This window comes from Nerophis lumbriciformis, linkage group LG18 (assembly GCF_033978685.3).
Source record: "Nerophis lumbriciformis linkage group LG18, RoL_Nlum_v2.1, whole genome shotgun sequence".
Classification (NCBI taxonomy): domain Eukaryota; kingdom Metazoa; phylum Chordata; class Actinopteri; order Syngnathiformes; family Syngnathidae; genus Nerophis; species Nerophis lumbriciformis.
Genome location: NC_084565.2, coordinates 25143667 through 25170000, shown reverse-complemented (window position 1 = coordinate 25170000; position 26334 = coordinate 25143667). Strand labels below are relative to the sequence as shown.

Below are 26334 nucleotides of genomic sequence, written 5' to 3'. Positions count from 1 at the left end.
AAAAAGTGCAGTTCCCTTTTAAAAATATTTGGCTTTATGCAGACGGACTGAGATTTTGTCTACATCAATAACAAATAAAAACTAGTGTTTGTCATATAATCAGAAAATAATAATAGAAGTAACTATTTAAAAAGGAAATGCACTTTCTCATTCCTGTGGAATTTTGTAACCTTTGTACTGTAACTAGAAGGTAAATAACTTTGTTATCCGAAATAAATAAGCAAAAAAATAAAATGGATTTTCATTTATGTAAGCAAAATGTACTCCGGCTTCCTCCCACCTCCAAAGACATGCACCTGGGGATAGGTTGATTGGCAACACTAAAATTGGCCCTAGTGTGTGAATGTGAGTGTGAATTGTTGTCTGTCTGTCTATCTGTGTTGGCCCTGCGATGAGGTGGCCACTTGTCCAGGGTGTACGCCGCCTTCCGCCCAATTGTAGCTGAGATAGGCTCCAGCGACCCCAAAAGGGAATAAGCGGTAGAAAATGGATGGATGGATGGACCCCGAAAGGGACAAGCGGTAGAAAATGGATGGATGGATGCCTTTGATTGAAGACCCCACCAGGGAAGAATGGGAACTGCAACTATGCAATTTGTGTTGGTAAGTTTGACTTTTCATGTTTTGATATATCTATCTTTTTTCCTATCCTAAAATTAGGAAGTAACCATGTTTGTGAAAGCTGATCACATACTTACCTAACAGCATCTTTTTGCTCAGCAATTAAAAACGAAACAACACTTTTAGGAGTGTCCAACACTTTAATACAGAAATGTACATAGGGCACAATATTAGTTTGATGTCCCTAAAAAAACAGCCTACTGAACACAACAAATGGAAAACATTATTACAGTTAAAACATCTATACATCAGCAAATGTACATAAATATAAAACACATATATACACTCTTTTAATATATTATTATATAAAGATTTGTTTGCTTTGTCATCTTTTCAACTGTAAGCCTAAACAGCCTGAAGAGGGAGTGTTTCACAGATGAGCCTTTATTGTACAGTGGATAGGTAGTTTTTTTTTTACAAACAGTTGTTGGAGCTTGTGTATTTAGCATGAGCAGTGACAGTTGAAACGGACAAGAAGTTAACATTTGAATACACAAAACGTGCTGTAGGTGGCACTGCTAAGTGCTGTTGGTAGGACTAGTGAAACTTTTGATATCAACAATAACATTTTGACATTTCGTCTTGTGTGAAATCCTTCAAATTGTAAGAGGATAAACATTGCCAAATTAGTTTTTGTCACTCTTTCCTCAAGCTGGAGGTGCCTCCACCGGTCTTTTTTGAAGATTTTGAGTTACTGTACAACAATGGCCTTTTTCTTTTTTTACAAAAGCAGCAAAATGATGAACAGGAGTGTGAGAACAGAAGATGGGCCGTCCTTTGATGCTGTAAGTGATGCCCCTCTGTTGTAAATACGCGGTATCCTCGGGGACTTTTGCTTTAGTTTACTGGGTGGCAGTGCCTTGAGATCCTCCAGGGCGCCATAAGCCGCCATGGAGAAGTCGGGATCTCCTGTGGTGAGCAAGTCAAACACGCAGGACTGGAAGTAAACATCCTCCACCTGCAGAGTCTCTCGACATTTAGCCGTGGCTCCCTCCACCGTGTAGACCTGGTGAGGTGGTCGCAGCGAACCCGCTTGGTGCTGCTGCTGCTGCTGGCGGCCCAGCGTGTGCTCCTTGATGAGCTCGTTGCGAGGGCAGCCGTGCAGGCACAGCTGCAGGCCGCTTCCGCCGTCTTCTGAGAAGTCCAGGGTGTCTTCGGGCATGCGGATAGCGAAGGTCAGGTAGCTGCCCACGCGGCGCACGATGATGGAAGTTCCAATATAGCGCGCTTGGATCTTCACCTGGCGGCCCACCCCGGAGCCGCCACGCTCATTGATGGTCAGGCTGCCGCTCTCGCCGCCACTTCGAGTGCCGTCCTGGAAGGCCAGAGGCAAGTCATCTGTTGTTGCCTGGTAAACTTTCTGCTCCGTGCAGCCGTGGTATGACTTGAAGATTACAGTGATCTGAAAACAAAACAAAAAACTTGAAGCTTTTGCAAAAGTATCTAAATCATGCCAATGCATGGCCAGTGTCCATTATGACCACAAGGTGGCAGCAGAGAACCACACATGTAGCGCACTGTGCACAGTGAAGTCATCTTTGAACAAATTAGCCCTCACTTAAAAAAAACAACCTCCAGTATGTCTTAAAACGCACTCCACTTTTGCAGTGACACCAATTTATATTCCAGCTGATCTCCGAAAACTAAACAAATCTGCAAAAAAGCGGCCACCGTGGCTCTGTTTACACTTTTGCAGGGATACTGTAAGTTGATGGATGATTCCCTGTCCCCAGTGTGGCAAGTTGAAAACAACTATGAGGGCGCGATGTGGGTATGCGTGTGCTGGCGGAGATACGACTATGCAGGTTCACCGAAGGCTCTAAAAAAGCCACAAGATCACTTACTTTATTTCATGGGCTTGTTTCCCTGCAATGTTTTACCTTGCATTACAAGAAAAATACAAGAAAACAACCAAAACATGGCACAAAGAGTAAGTTTATCAATTGGGATGGGACATTTTTATGGAGGCTGGTGGATTTTTATATTCTATTAGAGGAATTTGGTAAAAAAGTATATTTTAATTTATGTTTACAGGCTGCGTTTTGTGAGCCAATTAGAGCCCCTAGTGCAGGGTTTATTTTGGTTTAAAACCTCAAATGGGATGTGGGTCCATTATTGTTGAGTCAAATGGTTACCATTACTTTAAATAATACATACAGTGTATGTATGCTGTTGTACCAATACGTTATATTTAATAAGTTTGTGTTTTAGGGAGTAACTAACTCACTTTGAGTCATGAAAAAGTTGATTTCAGCATTTTAATCAAGAAACAAACTCCTCCTTTCCCAATTATTATTTTATTTTCCAGGTCATTCCATATTTACACAATAAAGTGTGGGGCTAATTACTTGACCAGAAGGGTGAAAAAAACATTCCAGATTGCAGCAGTGGTGGAGGAGGAGAATGTTTGACTGAGCGTTAATCACTACCATATGACCACCCATGTGTTAAAGGTAGAGCACTCAAGCATGTCAGTGATTCCACACCAGCAAAGAACTCCCTCCCTCCTTGCTTTTTTTCCCCTCGTAGATCTGAGACCGCCCCGAGACGTTAGGAATGCCGGGAGACTCGAGAGGCACCGTGGAATGACGATTAACTTCATATGTTTTGGCACTTTTGCCTTTTGCTTAGTGCTCCACAATAAAGGTTCCATGCAGGCAACAAAGGGATGGAGATTCCCTTACCTTGCTGGTTGCAGTGGCGCTGGACCCAAGGACCACCGGCACATTGGTCACCTGCACTGACAGGAAGCGGTTGTCAATCAGTGGCCACGCCCCTTCCACTTTACATGTCTGAAACTCGTCACGGAAAGTCCGTAGGTGCGGGTCTCCAAATAATCCACAATGGGCGTATTTCTTCTGCTGGCCACCCGAACCAGCAGCCAGCACCCGGTTCTCGTAGTTGCACAGCTCCGATACGGCCGGCCGAGGCGTGCTGGGAACCTTTGCGGAGGACGTGGGCCCGTCGCTGGAGCAGTTGTGCAGAGAAAATAACTCCTTAATGCGGAAGACGGCCGAATGGTAGACCAGGTCGCCCCGGCAGCTTCGGGCCTGCCGACGGGTGCACAGGGCGTAGGCTCGCAGCGCGATGCAGTAGTCCACGTCGGTCACAACGTCTTCCTGTAGGCCGCTGGAGGTCGAGGTAGACGCCACATACTCAGCATTGCAGCGCTGGATGCGACACTGCTGACAGTGAGCTGGAAAACAACAAAACCATGAGCATTATTCGGCATTTGTTTACCCATATAGAAAGATCTAGAATGGCACTAAGTAAAATATCCAATAGTACACCAACTGTTGCGGATACTGCAACATTGGTCGTAGCAGTAGTTTTTATGGAATCCTGCTAACTAACAAACAGTCTACCTTTGGTTGGGACCCAAAATTGACCCCAGATCTGCTTTATTGGAATGCCACTTGCTGGACCAAAACTCTGGTTATTTTTTTTCTATTAATGGCTATTATGTTCTTTATTAAACATGTTGAGTGATTAGCACGTTCGAACCAACAATCTAAATTTGGTAGAAGCGGGTCGTCTTGCAGAATACAGTATATAGGGATTTATAAAATGTTGGTTAGTGCCACCTTCTTCCCAAGTTAGTCAGATCTTATCCTTCTGTCACTAACAAACCCAGTCCCTCAAATATAGTTGGCATACAACAGCAGAGATAAGATGCACATTTTAAGATCATGTTGATCAATGCACCAATCAAGGAACAACCATTGAGCTGCTAAGGAATATGATCTAAGAGACGGCGAGGCTCAGATGGTAGAGCGGCGGTGCCAGCAACTTGAGGGTTCCAGGTTCCATCCTGGTCTTGACCATTGTGTCCTTGGACAAGACACTTCACTCACCTTGCTTGGTGTATGAATGTGCATGCACGTTTGGTGGTGGTCAGAGGGGCAATAGGTGCAAATTGGCAGCCATGCTTCCATACAGCTGTAGCTACAAATGTAGCTTACCACAATCAACGTGTGAATGTGGAGTGAATGAGTGTCTAAAAAAAGCACTATATAAATCTAATTTAATATTATCTCCTATATCTGAAACCAGTGTTTTTCAACCTTTTTTGAGCCAAGGCACATTTTTTGCGTTGAAAAAATCCAGAGGCACACCACCAGCAGAAATCATTAAAAAAGGAAACTCAGTTGACAGTAAAAAGTCGTTGCAATTGTTCGGTATGACTTGAAAGCATAGCTAAGCATGCATCAATATAGCTCTTGTCTCAAAGTAGGTGTACTGTCACCACCTGTCACATCACACCGTGACTTATTTGGAGTTTTTTTGCTGTTTTCCTGTGTTTAGTGTTTTAATTCTTGTCTTGCGCTCCTATTTTGGTGGCTTTTTCTCTTTTTTTGGTATTTTCAAGTAGCAGTTTCATGTCTTCCTTTGAGCGATATTTCACCCCGCATCTACTTTGTTTTAGCAATCAAGAATATTTCAGTTGTTTTCATCCTTCTTTGTGGGGACATTGTTGATTGTCATGTCATGTTCGGATGTACATTGTGGACGCCGTCTTTGCGCCATAGTAAGTCTTTGCTGTCGTCCAGCATTCTGTTTTTGTTTACTTTTGTAGCCAGTTCAGTTTTAGTTTCGTTCTGCATGGCCTTCCCTAAGCTTCAATGTCTTTTCTTAGGGGCACTCACCTTTTGTTTATTTTTGGTTTAAGCATTAGACACCTTTTTACCTGTTTCCGACATCTACAGAGCAATTAGCTACCACCTGCCACCTACTGATATGGAAGAGTATAACACTAGGTTACTCTGCCGAGCTCTAGACAGCACAGACACTCAACAACAACACATAATTTGCAGACTATAATTACTGATTTGCAAAAAATATTTTTAACAAAAATAGGTGAAATTAGATCATCTCCCACGGCACACCAGACTGTATCTCGCGGCACAGTGGTTGAAAAACACTGTCTTAAACCAATAGTCACTGCTATTGAAAACATGAACAAGTATCAATTTTGCCTTGGAAAAATGTCTTAAAAACATGGAGTCAGTCGTCTTATACTGGGTCAATATGGTCAATGGTCATAAAAAAAACCATTACATAGCAGTGAAAACGGTCGACCACGGCAATACTCCACTGTTTGTAATCCTTATTTATGGTAGGTACCATATTTACAACATATTTTATGCTCAGCTTAAACAACTTTTGATTGGCTATGGTGTTATTTTTACTGTCATCATCAACTGCTGTACTATTTTGAGGATGCCAGAGTCGCGTTGAAAGGGTACCGATTAGGAAACTACCTCATTCCAATCCAAAGGTATCGGATTTCAAGCTTTTTTTTACTTCATACACTGCATTGACCCATATTCGAACTGTTATGTAGTGTTAATCCATTCATGTACAATTTAACTACTTATTCATTTATACAAGAGACACTATGGTGCATTCACAACCCTCGCCATGGGAATATTTTTCACCACCACCTCTTCCCTTTCACAGAGGTGTGACTTTGCGAGGGGAGGCTAGAGGGGGGAATGACAGATGATTAATGCGCATCACCGTGGCGGCACTTCAACACTAGCCCTGATAAGACAGAGATGCAGTGTAAAGAGGTCAAGCCGGTGGCATTCAACATCCCTCCTCGGAATTCCAACTCGGCCTAGGCAGCTTTGCTTTTTTCGGGAGGGTGTCATCACCCTCCGACAAACACACATGAGAAGCCACCAACAGGACAAGTATGAGCATCGATTCGATGGAGATTAGAGTTGCTTTAAAAGTGCACCACTCGCCTACCATCCAAATAGCAACAAATATGCTAGTGTTTTTTTTACTGTTATTCATCATAATTTCCACTGTCAAAGTATTAAAAGTACAGGTAACAAGTCATATTACACATTTATTTAAAAATAAATCTTATTGAGCATCCTAGAACAATGTATAAGATAGAAAACAACAGCTATTTTCTAGTATTTCAGCCTGAGGAACATAATAGGTCTATTGTGAACCCAATAACATTGTTTTTCTAATACGAACTAGTTTATACACGCTGGTTGGATGCCGAGCATGAACACAACTCTAGTATAGAAATATAACATAAAAAGGTGGAATAAATAAGTATATTCCTCCCACCTTAACACGCCGTTGTGGTTAGCTAGCGCAGTGTTTTTCAACCTTTTTTGAGTCAAGGCACATTTTTTTCATTGAAAAAAATCCAGGGCACACCACCAGCAGAACATGTTAAAAATAAAACTCAATAGGCTATATTGCCAATATAAAGTCGTTCTCAACAAATACCTGACGCAATTGTTGGATATGACTTCAAACCATAACCATCCATGCATCAATAATCTTGTCTCAATGTAGGCTCACAAAGCAATTATCTACCTGCTGCCACCTACTGATATGGAAGAGTATTACATGGTTACTCTGCTGATCTCGAGACAGCACAGACACTCTAAAACGGCACATTATTTTCAGATTATAATCATTGGTTTGCAAAATATTTTTTGGACCAATTAGGTGCAATTGCATCATTTTGCATGGCACACCAAACAATATTTGAAAAACACTGCTCTAACCAACACATTTTACACATAAAATAGGTTATTTGCAAGTACGTTATGCCTGCGTACAATACCCCAACAAATGGCAATCATATGGTTATTGTCAGTACTATCAGAAAACAAAGACTAAAACGAACTACAACCAACTATGGCAATGGTTATACTGGTGAAAATAAGTAGAGCATGCTTAGCAGCCTAATGTACGCCCAAAACTAAAGAGAAGACATTTATGCCTATAGGCCATACTTGCTAACCCTCCCGAAAATCTCCCGGGGCAACCATTCTCCTGAATTTTTCCCGATTTCCACCCGGACAACAATATTGGGGGAGTGCCTTCAAGACACTGTCTTTGGCGTCCTCTACAACCTGTCGTCACATCCGCTTCTCCTCCATTCAAACAGCGTGCCGGCCCAGGCACATGATATATGCGGCTTTTACACACACATAGGTGAATGCAAGGCATACTTGATCAAAAGCCATACAGGTCACACTGAGTGTGGCCGTATAAACAACTTTAACACTGTTACAAATATGCGCCACACTGTGAACCCACACCAAACAAGAATGACAAACACATTTCGGGAGAACCTCCGCACCGTAACACAACATAAACACAACAGAACAAATACCCGGAACCCCTTGCAGTACTAAATCTTCCGGGACGCTACAATATACATCCCCGCTACCACCAACACCCCCCCCTCTCCCGAATTCGGAGGTCTCAAGGTTGGCAAGTATGCTATAGGCCAGTGGTTCTCAAATGGGGGGTACTTGAAGGTATGTCAAGGGGTACGTGAGATTTTTTTTAAATATTCTAAAAATAGCAACAATTCAAAATTCCTTTATAAATATAAATAAAAACCTATCTTTTTTTCAAAATAGTTCAAGAAAGACCACTACAAATGAGCAATATTTTGCCCTGTTATACAATTTAATAAATCAGAAACTGATGACATAGTGTTGTATTTTACTTCTTTATCTCTTTTTTTTCAACCAAAAATGCTTTGCTCTGATTAGGGGGTACTGGAATTTTAAAAAAATTCACAGGGGGTACATCACTGAAAAAAGGTTGAGAACCACTGCTATAGGCTACTGTTTCAAACGTTTTATTGGTTTGAAAACAATATTTTTTTGACCAATTAGGTGGAATTGCGTCATTTCCCACAGCACACCAAACATCTCACGGCGCACTATTGTTTGATTGATTGAGACTTGTATTAGTAGGTTGCACAGTGAAGTACATATTCCGTACATCCATCCATCCATCCATTTTCTACCGCTTATTCCCTTTTTGGGTTGCGGGGGGCGCTGGAGCCTATCTCAGCTACAATCGGGCGGAAGGCGGGGTACACCCTGGACAAGTCGCCACCAACACCCGAATAAGTTTTTCAACTTGTTTAAGTCGGGGTCCACTTAAATTGATTCATGGTACAGATATATACTATCATCATAATACAGTCATCACACAAGATAATCATCAGGGTGTATACATTGAATTATTTACATTATTTACAATTCGGGGTGTGTGTGTGTGTGTGTGTGGGGGGGGGGGGGGGGGGGTTAGGTTTGGTTGAGAACAGAGAAATGGATATTGAAACAGTGTAGGTCTGACTTGGTAGGATATGTACAGCAAGTAGTGGACATAGAGAGAGCGAGAGAGAGATCAGAAGGCATAAAAAAAATATCTGCATTTGATTGTTTACATTGGATTATTAACAACAATCCGGGGAGGGTGTTAGTTTAGGGTTGAAGTTGCCTGGAGGCGTACTTTTATTGCGGTTTTGAAGGAGGATAGAGATGCCCTTTCTTTTGTACCAGTTGGGAGCGCATTCCACATTGATGTGGCATAGAAAGAGAATGAGTTAAGACCTTTGTTAGATCGGAATCTGGGTTTAACGTGGTTAGTAGAGCTCCCCCTGGTGTTGTGGTTATGGCGAAGTAGTTTGACATGTACTTCGGTATCAGGGAGGTGTAGTGGATTTTATAGACTAGGCTCAGTGCAAGTTGTTTGACTCTGTCCTCCACCCTGAGCCAGCCCACTTTGGAGAAGTGGGTAGGAGTGAGGTGGAATCTACTACTGAAAAACACTGCTCTAACAAACACATTTTACACCTAAAATAGGCTATTTTCAAGTAAAAGTACGTCATGCCTGCCTACAATATCACAACAAATGGCAATCATATGGTTATTGTCAGTACTATCAGAAAACAAAGACTACAACCAACTCTCGCAATGGTTATGCTGGTGAAAATAAGTAGAGCATGCTTAGCAGCCTAATGTACGCCCAAAACTAAAGAGAATTCATTTTAACCAAGGTATGCCTTGTTTCAAACATTTGTATTGGTTTGCAAACAATATTTTTCCCACGGCACACCAAACAATATCTGACGGTGTGCCACTAAGCTAGCGGTTCGCCTTCTGGTCAGCCCCCCTCCTCTTCCAGCCCCCATTAATGGCAACTACTAATGTTATTAACTCGGAAATATCGACAACACTCGACGACAGGGTGGGCATACACGTCGTCGGCGTGACTATAGTGACCAAAACAAACATTTAGCTTTCATTTGCCTACCGTTAAAACCTAGAAAGCGTGTTGTTTTTCCTTCTCGCTGGACATTGCGGAGGCACGCTAGCTAGCAGCTAACTTCTACGTTGGCGACTTTTTAACTTTAAAAATGGAAATTTTGGTGGGTAAAATATTGTAAAGTTGTGTGAATATCATCAAAAGTGTCGTGGCGACGTTTGTAAACTCGTGTGGTTGTCCAGCAAAGGGAAGGCAGAGAGGGGTACTTTGTCCCTGCCGTGGGCTCACTCACACTTCTTAACAACTTTTTTTTTCTTCTAAAAACAATAAAGTAGATAGAATTTGAAATTTTGGAACTTTTTCCGTTTGCACTTTCAGTCCCGGTGGAGTTGCATCCGAGCTCCACGCCGGGACTGGAAGTGCAGCGGCTCGGCACGGCTCACATACCTGGTGGATAGAGCAGAGAAATCACAAGCATCGTCAGCGTCACACGGTCCCAAAGCTGCCGCTTAGCCGTGATCTGAGGTCCGCTTCTCCCCATGCCAATCCATTCACTTAGAATGGAGATCCTCGACTGCTTCTCATCGACGATGCGGCTGCTAGGAAGGGAAATCAAGACAAAAAAAAAATGTTGCCTTCCTCCACCAAACGCTTGTCATTCAAAAGGGGGCCCCTTCTTCAGGGCGGTTCTAACTCCCAACGAGGGAGGGGTTTGGAGCTAGACCCGGGGGCCCCCGAAGTGTTGGCTGGCCAATGGAGGACCTTTTTTTTCCACCCCCCTAACAAACCACTTGATATTTACAAGTAGTGGCCCTTACTACAAACGTGCCTTTTGGTGTTGTCACATTGGAACTGATTGGATTCCATTCTCAGGCTATGGCAGGGGTCGGGAACCTTTTTGGCTGAGAGAGCCATGAAAGTCAAATATTTTAAAATCTATTTCCGTGAGAGCCATATAATATTTTTTAACACTGAATACAACTAAATGTGTGCATTTTTAAGTAAGACCAACATTTTTAGAGTGTAATAAATCTCTTATTATTTTTAATAACATTATTCTGAAGCTAACCAATAATAAATACAATCATTGGCGTTGTTAGGCCTATTTTAGGGGGGCTCAAGCCCTCCATCCATCTTCTTCCGCTTATCCGAGGTCGGGTCGCGGGGGCAGCAGCCTAAGCAGGGAAGCCCAGACTTTCCTCTCCCCAGCCACTTCGTCCAGCTCCTCCCGGGGAATCCCGAGGCGTTCCCAGGCCAGCCGGGAGACATAGTCTTCCCAACGTGTCCTGGGTCTTCCCCGTGGCTTCCTACCGGTCGGACGTGCCCTAAACACCTCCCGAGGGAGGCGTTCGGGTGGCATCCTGACCAGATGCCCGAACCACCTCATCTGGCTCCTCTCGATGTGGAGGAGCAGTGGCTTTACTTTGAGCTCCCCCCGGATGACAGAGCTTCTCACCCTATCTCTAAGGGAGAGCCCCGCCACCCGGCGGAGGAAACTCATTTCGGCCGCCTGTACCCGTGATCTTGTCCTTTCGGTCATAACCCAAAGCTCATGACCATAGGTGAGGATGGGAACGTAGATCGACCGGTAAATTGAGAGCTTTGCCTTCCGGCTCAGCTCCTTCTTCACCACAACAGATCGATACAGCGTCCGCATTACTGAAGAAGCCACACCGATCCGCCTGTCGATCTCCTAAAATATTCTTAAGCCCCCCTAAACAATTTGGTGTTAGTTATAACTTATATATATATATATATATATATATATATATATATATATATATATATATATATATATATATATATATATATATATTTTTTTTTATTATTTTTTTTTTTACAAATACATATTCATTATAAAGTGGCCCGAATATCAATCATTCAATCAATCAATGTTTATTTATATAGCCCTAAATCACAAGTGTCTCAAAGGGCTGCACAAGCCACAACAACATCCTCGGTACAGAGCCCACATAAGGGCAAGGAAAAACTCACCCCAGTGGGACGTCGATGTGAATGACTATGAGAAACCTTGGAGAGGACCGCATATGTGGTATTTGCCGATATTCCGATATTGTCCAACTCTTAATTACCGATTCCGATATCAACCGATACCGATATATACAGTCGTGGAGTGAATGTGTGTGTGTGTGTGTGTGTGTGAATGGGTGAATGTGGAAATAGTTTTAAAGTGCCTTGAGTTCCTTGAAAAAAAAAAAGGTAGAAAAGCGCTATACAAGTACAACCCATTTACCATTTAACACATTATTATGCCTAATTTTGTTGTGATGCATTAAACAATGTAACAAGGTTTTCCAAAATAAATCAACTCAAATTATGGAGAAAAAAATGCCAACATGGCACTGCCATATTTATTATTGAAGTCACAAAGTTAATTATTTTTTTTAACATGCCTCAAAATAGCAGCTTGGAATTTGGGACATGCTCTCCCTGAGAGAGCATGAGGAGGTTGAGGTGGGCGGGGTTGAGGGGAGGGGGTAGCAGGGGTGTATATTGTAGCGTCCCTGAAGAGTTAGTGCTGCAAGGGGTTCCGGGTATTTGTTCTGTTGTGTTTGTTGTGTTACGGTGCGGATGTTCTCCCGAAATGTGTTTGTCATTCTTGTTTGGTGTGTTTGTTTGGTGTTCACAGTGTGGCGCATATTTGTAACAGTGTTAAAGTTGTTTATACGGCCACCCTCAGTGTGACCTGTATGTGTGTAAAAGCCGCATATATTATGTGATTGGGCCGGCACGCAAAGGCAGTGCCTTTAAGGCACGCCTCCAATATTGTTGTCTGGGTAGAAATTGGAAAAAAATCTGGAAAATGGTTGCCCCGGGAGATTTCCGGGAGGGGCACTGAAAGTCGGGAGTCTCCCGGGAAAATCGGGAGGGTTGGCAAGTATGACTGGGAGACGCAACTGCTCTGTACTTCTCCCTCCGTCCGTGTACCACTCCGTACAGCGGCGTTTTAAAAAGTCATACATTTTACTTTTCGAAACCGATACCGATAATTTCCGATATTACATTTTAAAGCATTTATCGGCCGATAATATCAGCAGTCCGATATTATCGGACATCTCTAATTGCAACCTTGCGACTTTTTATGTTGTATTATTACAATTTAATTTTTGTATTTTTTACAACTTTTATCTGGTAACAACGTTTTTATCATGCAATAGGAATGTAATGACCTGCTCAGTGGCTTAGTGGTTAGAGTGTCCACCCTGCGATCGGTAGGTCGTGAGTTCATACCAAAGACTATAAAAATGGGACCCATTACCTTCCTGCTTGGCACCCGGCATCAAGGGTTGGAATTTGGGGTTAAATCACCAAAAATTATTCCCGGGCGCGGCCACCGATGCTGCTCACTGCTCCCCTCCCCGAGGGTGATGGGTCAAATGCAGAGGATAATCTCACCACACCGAGTGTGTGTGACAATCATTGGTACTTTAACTTTTTTTAACATACAGTATGTCCCCATTTGTCGCAATTTATCTGACACATGAAACGTGACAAATTTGGGGGGGGGGGGGGGGACTATCCACTTTAGTCGCCAAATGGCAGTAAAGTGTTTTGTGGCAATTCTAACTCTTTGACTACAAAGAGTGTCACTTTCCATAATTTTCAGCAGACTGCATGACCAAATTTGGCCATATGAATCCCTCCCCTACTGTATGTATACGTTATTCTCGAAACATAGCAAAAATGTTTCCCCCACATTCTAAGCCAACCTAACTTTTTTCTTACAATATGCCCACACACTGGTTTAAATTTAACTTAGATATTGGGTTTCACTATGTAAAGCGCTTTGAGTCACGAGAGAAAAGCACTATATAAATATAATTCACTTCACTTCACTTCACCTTCAGAGGTGTCAAAGTGGAAGGGAAAGTGCGGATATTGTCCCGGGGACCCAAGCACAAGGGCCCCAGTAAAGTTTGAAGAGTTTTTCTATCATGTTTATATGCAAGTTATACAAAACAATGTCATAGATGTTAGGATACAATAAATGTAACCCTGTTATTGAACAATAATAAGGTTGCTTGAATCAAATTAAGAATGTCTAAGACAATAACCACACGGTTAGTCTATCAAAAATGCAAAATGGTTTGTTCCACCTGGATAGCAACAAACCTAGCTTTGAACACCTCTCAATGCAGACATCATAATGTGACAAAAGGAAGATACTCTACATTCTAGAAGCTACATGTGGCTGCATTGGAGAAAGTTATGTGCAAGTTTTAGTTTTGCATCTTATTGCCATAACAGTGGTGCGTTCGAGTACCGTCGATTACATTTTAGACATTTTTAAATATGATTATTTATGTTCATATTCTGGCCATTTTACATAGAATTTGTTGGTACTTTTTGTAAAAAAAAAAAAATGCAACCCAAAAGAAGACCCAAAAACACAAAATGTTTTATAAATAAACAAAACCGAGGTTATCAGGTTTTAGTATGTTGTATGTTAATCCCTAGTTTTAAGGCCAATAACTTATTTGAGATTTTAAGCGGGTATCTCCATATATGGTAAAGTTTTGCGTGAGTTGCCGTTGTAGTCCGACGCTATAGTCAATAATATGTTTCCATGCACTAAATTAGTCTGATTTCTCAAATAGTTCCGTTTTTTTTTTAAAGTCCCAGTATCCATGCACACTCTCTGGTCTACTGTGCCTCCCTTACACTGGTAGGCGCTTATTTCCTTTTATCCATCCATTTCCTACCGTTTGTCCCTTTTCGTCTGCGGCTCCTTACAAATCAACAGTTTAGCTCTGCTGTACCTGATGTCTGCTGTGGTATTGGCACAGATGACAAAATATGATGTCTCTAATGACTATGCTGATGTTCAATAGCAGACAGCGTCAACAAATGATCTTAGATTGCGCTATGAACATGAAGCTACTGCCAAGAAGGTCTCGGACCAGATGCAGGTCTGAAGCAAACAATAACTGACAGGAGAGAGTTGTTTCGAAGGAATTTTTGGACGAAGAATCATGGAAACAAAACTTTAGAATGTCTCGGAGTTCATAAGGCTCTGTTTTAAATCATAAGGAAAACACTGTTTTTGCCAGATGAGGGTTACTATTGGTCTGGACTATCTTGCCATTTGTGTGGAATACAGAATTATTGTTAATCAGTTTGGAGTGCAAGAATACAGCGTGAAGAAGTTTGTGTACGCTTTATTATTATTTTTTTTTAATACCGGCCTTATTCTCTTCCATCTCATTCGTATTTGGTTCGGGAGTCCGAATTAAGCCAGCAATGTTCTCGTCTTTTAATTTGTGAAGCAAATAAACAGTCTCCTCTCTTAATTACAATTGTTGCTTAAAGGGGAACATTATCACCAGACCTATGTAAGCGTCAATATATACCTTGATCTTGCAGAAAAAAGACCATATATTTTTTTAACCGATTTCCGAACTCTAAATGGGTGAATGTTGGCGAATTAAACGCCTTTCTATTATTCGCTCTCGGAGCGATGACGTCACATCGGGAAGCAATCCGCCATTTTCTCAAACACATTACAAGCACCGAGTCAAATCAGCTCTGTTATTTTCCGTTTTTTCGACTGTTTTCCGTACCTTGGAGACATCATGCCTCGTCGGTGTGTTGTCGGAGGGTGAAACAACACGAACAGGGACGGATTCAAGTTGCACCAGTGGCCCAAAGATGCGAAAGTGGCAAGAAATTGGACGTTTGTTCCGCACACTTTACCGACGAAAGCTATGCTACGACAGAGATGGCAAGAATGTGTGGATATCCTGCGACACTCAAAGCAGATGCATTTCCAACGATAAAGTCAAATAAATCTGCCGCCAGACCCCCAGGAAAAGAGAGCGGATGAGGGTATGTCTACAGAATATATTAATCGATGAAAACTGGGCTGTCTGCACTCTCAAAGTGCATGTTGTTGCCAAATGTATTTCATATGCTGTAAACCTAGTTCATAGTTGTTAGTTTCCTTTAATGCCAAACAAACACATACCAATCGTTGGTTAGAAGGCGATCGCCGAATTCGTCCTCGCTTTCTCCCGTGTCGCTGGCTGTCGTGTCGTTTTCGTCGGTTTCGCTTGCATACGGTTCAAACCGATATGGCTCAATAGCTTCAGTTTCTTCTTCAATTTCGTTTTCGCTACCTGCCTCCACACTACAACCATCCGTTTCAATACATGCGTAATCTGTTGAATCGCTTAAACCGCTGAAATCCGAGTCTGAATCCAAGCTAATGTCGCTATAATTTGCTGTTCTATCCGCCATGTTTGTTTGTATCGGCATCACTGTGTGACGTCACAGGAAAATGGACGGGTGTATATAACGATGGTTAAAATCAGGCACTTTGAAGCTTTTTTTAGGGATATTGCATGATGGGTAAAATTTTGAAAAAAACTTTGAAAAATAAAATAAGCCACTGGGAACTGATTTTTAATGATTTTAACCCTTCTGAAATTGTGATAATGTTCCCCTTTAAGTTTTTATTGAATGGTATCTGCTTCCGGGTTATATATCCCAGTGGTTCTCAACCTTTTTTCAGTGATGTACCCCCTGTGAACATTTTTTTTAATTCAAGTACCCCCTAATCAGAGCAAAACATTTTTGGTTGAAAAAAAGAGATAAAGAAGTCAAATACAGCACTATGTCATCAGTTTCTGATTTATTAAATTGTATAACAGTGCAAAATACTGCTCATTTGTTGTGGTCTTTCTTGAACTATTTGGGAAAAAAAGATATAAAAATAACAAAACATTTGTTGAAAAATAAACAAGTGATTCAATTACAAATAAAGATTTGTACATATAGAAGTAATCATCAACTTAAAGTGCCCTCTTTGGGGATTGTAACCAGGGGCATCACTCGCTTTTAAGGACAGGGGGGGCTTAGCCCCCAGGAGATGCACAGGATGCGAGCGAACATTACGCACAAGCACAAAACTTCACAAACGGCTAACAAAGACTTAGAAATTATTCATTGTTATTATTATTATTATTTTAAAAAAAAAATGCACGGGACGAAATGAAATGCTCCCCGGGGCGATGGCTTTTAAACATTTTTTTTCTTTTTCTTTTTATGTATTTATTCATTTTACATTTTATATTAAATGTCTTGGTTTTTCCATCCTATAATAATATAACAGCTATTAATGTAACAATACAATAAAACAAATATATTTAATGATGTTTTTTTCATTATTTTAACAATAGGCTAATGTACATTACTTTATATAGATTCTACAAGAAACACAAAACTTAAAAACTAAATTATTTACAATTGCACACACAAGGTTTCGTGCAGCTTCACTCACTGTAAAGGAAGATAATGTGCTTCGTACACTTGCAGGACCGCAAACAAGGTCGCAGAGAAAATGCGGACTGGAATTTGAGTGATGTGGACATTTTCTATATGAACAAATGGAATGGATTGGATACCGACACACTAAAGGGGCTCTCTAACTTACGCTACGAAGTGAGGGGAAACTGAGTGAACAATAACAGGTTATATGACTATTTATTTAAACTCCTATTTGGGCCACTTTATAATGAATATGTATTTGTAAAAAAAAAAAAAAATCTATATATATAACACCAAATTATTTAGGGGGCCTTAAGAATATTTTAGGGGGGCTTGAGCCCCCCTAAAATAGGCCTAACAACGCCAATGATTGTAACAGAGATCCATCTGGATTCATGAACTTAATTGTAAACATTTCTTCACAAAAAAAGAAATCTTTAACATCAATATTTATGGAACATGTCCACAAAAAAATCTAGCTGTCAACACTGAATATTGCATTGTTGCATTTCTTTTCACAGTTTTTTTTGACAGACATTTAAAAAAAATCTCACGTACCCCTTGGCATACCTTCAAGTACCCCCATTTGAGAACCACTGATATATCCTGTGTGTTGAAACTGGTGCATACACGATACAAAGGGTCCTCTCCTGTGGCACACACCCACTGAAAAGGTCTGGTTTTCAATCGCATAATCCAGGTGTGTTAGTCCAATTTTTCAAAAAGACAATGTCGTACATCCAAATGCATTCTCTGGTATTGCTATTTCTATTACAAAGTAGCTTATAGTTCTAACTTATATCCGTCAGTAGGTTTGTTATGGTAGTGCAAAAAATAAAAACAAATTAAAAATTGGCTGACGAAGAGAAGACACAGTCGAAGTTGTTTGTTGTTTGTCGAAGTTGCTTGTGTGCCATGTTGTTCCAGATCACACCAAACGTTACACGGCTTGCAAAGATTGTATAGAAAATCCCTTAGAAGAAGACAGCCTGCCGTTTTCTTGGACACACACTGGCCATTCTAAGCCAGTAATTTCCAGGAGTTATCTCACCTTCTGAGAAGTGTTACTAATGTTTTCCAATAAATATTACATTCCAACTAATATGTTAACGAAGATTTGTGTCATTTCGATACTAGGCTAATATAGCTAATATAGACACTTATATCATGTGTTGACTTCATTATATCACTCCAGACAGATTGTTTTTATTTATTTTTTGGTTTAATATGGCTCTTTCAACCTTTTGGGTTGGTCCAGCAGAACAAAACCAATAACAATAAAGCTTGAATACTTCGGAATTGAAGTCTCAAGCATGTGGGACATCTGTCCCCTTTGACACCCCACCACCACTCCCTAGCACCCACCCTTCTGAGGACAAATGTTGATGTGTTTTCGGCATCAGGCAGGAGGTTATCACCTGTTGTTTTCTCACTCCTAAAAGTGCTTCAGTGACACGGTTGCGGGTGCAAACTAACACATGATATCTATATTGGACTTTATCTGCTGTCTTCCATATAAAAACCAACCTTTTATAGTCCTTGACATATGAACTTCTCAATAGCTGACATGGAAAGTGATAAGGTGGAGATACAAGCCTTTATCTAAATTGTTTATTAGTTTTATTATGTGTTGAAATACAGTTGCTATCTGGTATTGGGGTCAAAGATGATTTTCTCACGAAGGCTATGTCTACACTAAATGAATAATCATTTAGCCTAAGCCCCGTTTCAGCCACACAAAACCAGCGTTTAAGGCATACTTGCCAACCCTCCCGGATTTTCCGGGAGACTCCCGAAATTCAGCGCCTCTCCCGAAAACCTCCCGGGACAAATTTTCTCCCGAAAATCTTCCGAAATTCAGGCGGACCTGAGTGACGTGTCGACAGCCTGTTTTCATGTCCGCTTTCCCACAATATAAACAGCGTGCCTGCCCAATCATGTTATAACTGTAGAATGATGGAGGGCGAGTTCTTGGTTTCTTATGTGGGTTTATTGTTAGGCAGTTTCATTAACGTCCTCCCAGCGCGATAACAACAGCAGTCACGTTTTCGTCTACCGTAAAGCAGTTCGTCTGCCGTAAACAGCAATGTTGTGACACTCTTAAACAGGACAATACTGCCATCTACTGTACATGCATATGTGACAATAACATCTATGGCTTTTAGAGAGTGCAGTGCACAACTGCGCACACAACAAGGAGACGAAGCAGAATGCATCATCAGAGAGGGTGTTCAGCATGGTTAGAAAAATAGTGACGGAGAATAGAACAAGGATGGACAATTCAACCCGTAACTCAACAATGAGTAGATGAGTGTTATGTGTGTGTATATGTGTAAATAAATGAACACTGAAATTCAAGTATTTCTCTTATTTTTATATATATATAAAATAAAAAAAATAAAAAAATAATATATATATATATATACAGCTAGAATTCACTGAAAGTAAAGTATTTCTTATATATATATATATATATATATATATATATATATATATATATATATATATATATATATATATATATATATATATATATATATATATATATATATATATATCTCGGAGGTCTCAAGGTTGGCATGTATGGTTTAAGGTCCCCCTCCTCGGACAATTTTTTACACGGGTAAGTGCGCCGTCTATTCCTTGAATCTCCGGCTCTTAGCTTTGTATGGACTCTGATCGTTTACAAACTGAGTTTGGACAGGAAGTAACGCCAAAAGTGACGTCAGAAAGATGGAAGCGAGTCATCCAGACATGTCCGTGTGGAAATCACACATGAATACCTTAAGACAGGGGTGTCAAACTCAAATACAGAGTGGGCCAAAATTTAAAACTGAACAAAGCCGCGGGCCAAGGTTGAACAAATTAACCTTTTAATAGGGACCCAAACAAGTTTTGCATTGAATATTGAACAAGCAAGGCTTATAAAACTTTATAGTGACATGCAAAATCGAGTTTCAAAAAATAATAACAATAATTAAAAAATATCAATGGCATATCAAATACAATTTAAATAAACATTGAATGCCTCTTTTCCATTTGCAGCCTTCTGAGGTAAATATCAACATTAACTTTTTTCACAGGCTAATACATTTGAAAATAAAATCACAATGAATAAACCAACCATTCAGGACTTTAAACTGCTCAGTTTGCAACACACTGATCTAATCTGATGTGCCCAAGCCAGATACCTGCCATCTTTTCTGGGATGCTAGTTCATTAATGTCGGGGCTCAGGCTTTGAGCTGAGGCAACCTTCATTATCGAACGAAGGTGTTCATCAGTCTTTAAATCTCATAGTCCACCCGGACCACCGTCTTGGGGGCGTGCCTTAAAGGCACTGCCTTTAACGTCCTCTACGAGCTGTCGTCACGTCCGCTTTTCATCCATTCTAACAACGTGCCGGCCCAGTCACAAGATATGTGCGGCTTCTGTACGCACACACACGTGAATGCAAGCATACTTGATCAACAGCGATACACGTTACACTGTGGGTGGCCGTATAAACAACTTTAACACTGTTAGAAATATACGCTACACTGTGAATCCACACCAAACAAGAATGACAAACACATTTCGGGAGAACATCCGCACCGTAACACAACATAAACACAACTGAACAAATACCCAGAACCCTTTGCAGTACTAACTCTTCCGGGACGCTACAAAATACACCCCCCCACCCCCCTATTGTAGTGAATCACACCTGAGCCATCATAATTAATCAAATCTTTATTGGACACATTAAAGTAAACAACGTGACAAAGAACATTTTACAACAATCAATCTAGTGATCTAGATATCTGGTCAGGACACTCCTCACTCTTTTGCTTTCACCTTCACTGTCCATTCGTTTTTGGTGACTTTATATACTCTGGACCTAAACGTTGAGTCCGCGACATACATGGCAGACAATAACTGATCCAGTCTGCTTTGCCAGTCCAAAAGCATTCACCGGTTTACGTAGTCTTCCCTCGACGGCCAAGTAATACAAAGCACACGCTCCCTTTTCTATCACATCCACGGGAGCCCGCATTCTCGTTGACTCTCATTTGACAAATGGACAAAGTTTTTCGGTAGGTAGATTCACAGCTGACCTGGAAATTCCAAAATTCTCTTGCCGTCTGAGAAGAGTTGTATCCGAAATAGCGGCAATCGCTTTTCTCTTAATGTGTGATTTCCACAAGCGTCTGTACATGTAGAGAAGTGTTTTTCAACACACTAGTGTGCCGTGAGATATTGCCTGGGTTAAAATATTTTTTAGCACACCAGCAATTATAATCTGCAAATAATGTGCCTTGTCTTTGCTGTCTAGAGCTCGGCAGAGTAACCGTGTAATACTCTTCCATATCAGTAGGTGTCAGCAGGTAGCTAATTGCTTTGCAGATGTTGGGAACATGGTTTGTCGTGATCACAATGTGCAGACGACAGCGGGAGGCAGCGTGCAGGTAAAATGGTATCTAATGCTTAAACCAAAAATAAACAAAAGGCGAGTGCTGCTGAGAAAAGGCATTGAAGCTTAGGGATGGCTATGCAGAACGAAACTGCAAAGTAAACAAAAACAGAATGCTGGATGACAGCAAAGACTTACAGCGTGTGGAGCAGCAGACGGCGTCCATGTCATGTACATCCGTACATGACATGACAATCAACAACAAAATAGAGAACACTACACACAGGAAAACAGCAAAAAACTCAAAATAAGTCAGGGGGTGATGTGACAGGTGGTGACAGTACACCTACTTCGAGACAAGAGCTATAGTGATGCATGCTTGGTTATGGTTTGAATTCATATCCAACAATTGCGAGAATGACTTTTTACTGTCAATATCGGCTGCTGAGTTTCATTTTTTTAATGTTTTCTGCTAGTGGTCTGCCTCGGGATTTTTCCAATGGAAAAAAATGTGCCTTGGCTCAAAAAAGGTTGAAAAACACTGATGTAGAGGAAGGAGAAACACGGGCATGTCTGGATGACTCTCCTCCATAAAGTGGTTAGAAACCGCTTTATTATGAAGCTGGCTGTGGCGCGTTCTTTCTGACGTCGCTTCCTGTGTGAGGTGCGGTCTCTCTGGCGTCACTTCCTCTCCGAACTTAGTTTGTAAACGATTCCATACAAAGCTATATTCAAGAAATACAAGGCGTACTTACCCGTGTAAAAAAATGTCCGAGGAGGGAGACCTTAAACCATACTTGCCAACCTTGAGACCTCTGATTTCGGGAGATGGGGGGCGTGGCCGGGGGTGGGGTGGGGCGTGGTTAAGAGGGGAGGAGTATATTGACAGCTAGAATTCACCAAGTCAAGTATTTCATACATATATATATATATATATATATATATATATATCCTGAAAATATGCAAACAAAACTGTGTTTAGATAATTGATGCTTCAAATTTGCATAAATAAATCTTAAGGAATATAACATAACTTGGCTTCTGAGAGCTTCAAAATGTAATGAATAAAATGCTAAAGTTGTTGATAAACAAGCAATTATTTTAATAATTAAATATGGTCATTTTAAATGAATTATTATGATAATTTAAAATTAATTATTTCAAATATGTTTATTTTAATGTATAATTCTATGGCTGGATGTAATAAGGAGTCAGAAAAAATACAAATAAAAATACAATTAATTTTGATGTTTTTAGCAAAATATAGTAAACATTTATTTATTTTTTAAATTAATAAATATATTTATTTTTAGGTAAGATAAACATAATAATCCAATCCAATCCAATCCCTAGTCTGGATGATTTAGTTCTTGTCACCCTGTTGTCCTCCCGTCTTTAAAAAAGACTGTCTCCAGCTCCGGCTGAAAATCGGGAGATTTTCGGGAGAATATTTGTCCCGGGGAGGTTTTCGGGTGAGGCACTGAATTTCGGGAGTCTCCCGGAAAATTTGGGAGGGTTGGCAAGTATGCCTTAAACGATGGTTTAGAGTGGCTGAAACGAGGCTTAGGCTAAATAATTATTCATTTAAGGGGTTACCCGACTTAGTGTAGACAATCTAAGCAACTTTAGTTCTTTTAATGATTTTTTTTCGGCGAGCAACTTGCATGTTACTACCTTTTCCCTTTCGCGGCCAAGTTTCCAACTCGCTCACTCCTTCAACGACACCCTGTCTTTAATTTGCACAGCTGCCACGAGGGCCGGACCATCTGCGAGGCACACAGCGACTCAAGCCTTCAGCCCCCTCACCTGGGACATTCTGCGGGCTATGCGAGCCGTGCAAAGCCAGAATGTTGACATTGCGGCGTTAAAAAAAAAAAAAGTTGCCGTTGCGAAAACCCAACAGTTGCATCATTTTGTTTCTTCAATTGGATTAAAAGTTAATGTGTTGTTATGGTGCAGCTGGAACATTAGGGCCTCACTCATGACTTTATGAGAGAGAGGAGAAGTGAACCCAGACAGTTACTGGATCACTGCTTCTTCTGTACACACGCCGGCTCCTCCGGCCACACAATTGTGTGATTCAGGTGGCCTGTCAGTCCCGTGAAAGGTCTTGACGGGTCCATGTTGATGTGGGGCTGATATATATAGTGAAGGGGGGAAACGAAGACAGCTCAACCCAAGTGGAACCTTTGGATTGTTCTGAGCTGTAAGGAGGGCCCCTGTCACACTGGAAGCACTGTGCCAACTTTATCCCCCTTGAGAGCGCTACCTTACTCTGTTTGTTCAGCTAATTTCGGGGGGGTTTGCTGTATGGGGATGTTTTAAATCCCGCCGAAACAACATGCACTAACGAGCTGTTTGTTGTGAAGACTTTCAAAAAAATTAGAATACATAAATAATGCGGCAATTTCGTCACTTGTTTACATAAGGACAGCATTTTTGTGAGTGAAAGCAGGCATTTTTGCAGTTCTGTGTTAATGCAGATTGTTATAACAGGGTTTTAAAGATGCAAAAATGGGGTTGGCGATACAGTATTAAGCCTCTTGCAATATAATTTACAAATAATACAAACCCCGTTTCCATATGAGTTGGGAAATTGTGTTAGATGTAAATATAAACGGAATACAATGATTTGCAAATCATTTTCAACCAGTTGAATATGCTACAAATACAACATATTTGATGTTCAAACTGATAAACATTTTTTTTTTTGCAAATAATCATTAACTTTAGAATTTGATGCCAGCAACACGTGACAAAGAAGTTGGGAAAGGTGGCAATAAATACTGATAAAGTTGAGGAATGCTCATCAAACACTTATTTGGAACATCCCACAGGTGAACAGACAAATTGGGAACAGGTGGGTGCCATGATTGGGTGTAAAAGTAGATTCCATGAAATGCTCAGTCATTCACAAACAAGGATGGGGCGAGGGTCACCACTTTGTCAACGTGAGCAAATTGTTGAACAGTTTAAGAAAAACCTTTCTCAACCAGCTATTGCAAGGAATTTAGGGATTTCACCATCTACGGTCCGTAATATCATCAAAGGGTTCAGAGAATCTGGAGAAATCACTGCACGTAAGCAGCTAAGCCCGTGACCTTCCATCCCTCAAGCTGTACTACATCAACAAGCAACATCAGTGTGTAAAGGATATCACCACATGGGCTCAGGAACACTTCAGAAACCCACTGTGAGTAAATACAGTTGGTTGATACATCTGTAAGTGCAAGTTAAAACTCTCCTATGCAAGGCGAAAACCGTTTATCAACAACACCCAGAAACGCCGTCGGCTTCGCTGGGCCTGAGCTCATCTAAGATGGACTGATACAAAGTGGAAAAGTGTTCTGTGGTCTGATGAGTCCACATTTCAAATTGTTTTTAGAAACTGTGGACGTCGTGTCCTCCCGACCAACGAGGAAAAGAACCATCCGGATTGTTATAGGCGCAAAGTTGAAAAGCCAGCTTCTGTGATGGTACGGGGGTGTATTAGTGCCCAAGACATGGGTAACTTACACATCTGTGAAGGCACCATTAATGCTGAAAGGTAAATACAGGTTTTGGAGCAACATATGTTGCCATCCAAGCAACGTTATCATGGACGCCCCTGCTTATTTCAGCAAGACAATGCCAAGCCACGTGTTACATCAACGTGGCTTCATAGTAAAAGAGTGCGGGTACTAGACATTGAAAATGTGTGGCGCATTATGAAGCCTAAAATACCACAACGGCGACCCCTGGACTGTTGAACAACTTCAGCTGTACATCAAGCAAGAATGGGAAATAATTCCACCTGAGAAGCTTAAAAAATGTGACTCCTCAGTTCCCAAACGTTTACTGAGTGTTGTTAAAAGGAAAGGCCATGTAACACAGTGGTGAACATGCCCTTTCCCAACTACTTTGGCACGTGTTGCAGCCATGAAATTCTAAGTTAATTATTATTTGCAAAAAAAAAATAAAGTTTATGATTTTGAACATCAAATATCTTGTCTTTGTAGTGCATTCAATTGAATATGGGTTGAAAAGGATTTGCAAATCATTGTATTCCGTTTAAATTTACATCTAACACAATTTCCCAACTCATATGGAAGCGGGGTTTGTATATTGTAAATCACAATATATTATTTGGTATTTACAGTACAGGCCAAAAGTTTGGACACACCTTCTCATTTCAATGTGTTTTCTTTATTTCCATGACTATTTACATTAGTGTTGTCCCGATGCCAATATTTTGGTACCGGTACCGTTACCAAAATTATTTTGATACTTTTCGGTACTTTTCTAAATGAAAGAGGACCACAAATAATTGCATTATTGGCTTTATTTTAACAAAAAATCTTAAGGTACATTAAACATATGTTTCTTATTTCAAGTTTGTCCTTAAATAAAATAATGAACATACAAGACCACTTGTCTTTTATTAGTAAGTAAGCAAGTAAAGGCTCCTAATTTAGCTGCTGACATATGCAGTAACGTATTGTGCCATTTATCATTCTATTATTTTGTCAAAGTTATTAAGGACAAGTGGTGGAAAATGAATTATTAATCTACTTGTTCATTTACTGTTAATATCTTCTTATTTTGTCTTTTAACATGTTCTATCTACTCTTTTGTTAAAATGTATTAATCAGTTATTCTTCTGTTGTTTGATACTTTACATTAGTTTTGGATGATACCACAAATTTAGGTATCAATCCGATACCAAGTAGTTACATGATCATACATTGGTCATATGCAAAGTTCTCATGTGTCCAGGGACATATTTCCTGAGTTTATAAACATAATATACATTTTAAAAAAACGAAAGAAGATGTTGTGATGCCAAAAAATATCGACGTAATCGTAGTAATATTGACTAGATACACTCCTGTACTTGGTATCATTACAGTGGATGTTAGGTGTAGATCCACCAATGGCGTTTGTTTACATTTTGACACCGGTGAAGTGAAACATGTTTAGCTATATTTAGCTATTCCTCGTCCTGCAG

General features: G+C 40.6%; 1 protein-coding gene across 2 annotated transcripts in view; it reads right to left on the bottom strand.

The window, feature by feature from the left end:
* Positions 1-746: 746 nt before the first annotated feature.
* rgmd (RGM domain family, member D) overlaps positions 747-26334 on the bottom strand; it is a 43042-nt gene continuing 17454 nt past the window's right edge. For both annotated transcript variants that reach the window (XM_061977893.1, XM_061977894.1), the window contains 3 exons: positions 10116-10267; positions 3305-3816; positions 747-2022 (listed from right to left, as the gene is read on the bottom strand). In XM_061977893.1, coding sequence (XP_061833877.1) covers positions 1342-2022; positions 3305-3816; positions 10116-10267 — 1345 coding nt within the window. In that variant the 3' untranslated portion in view covers positions 747-1341. The remainder of the gene's footprint in view (positions 2023-3304; positions 3817-10115; positions 10268-26334) is intronic.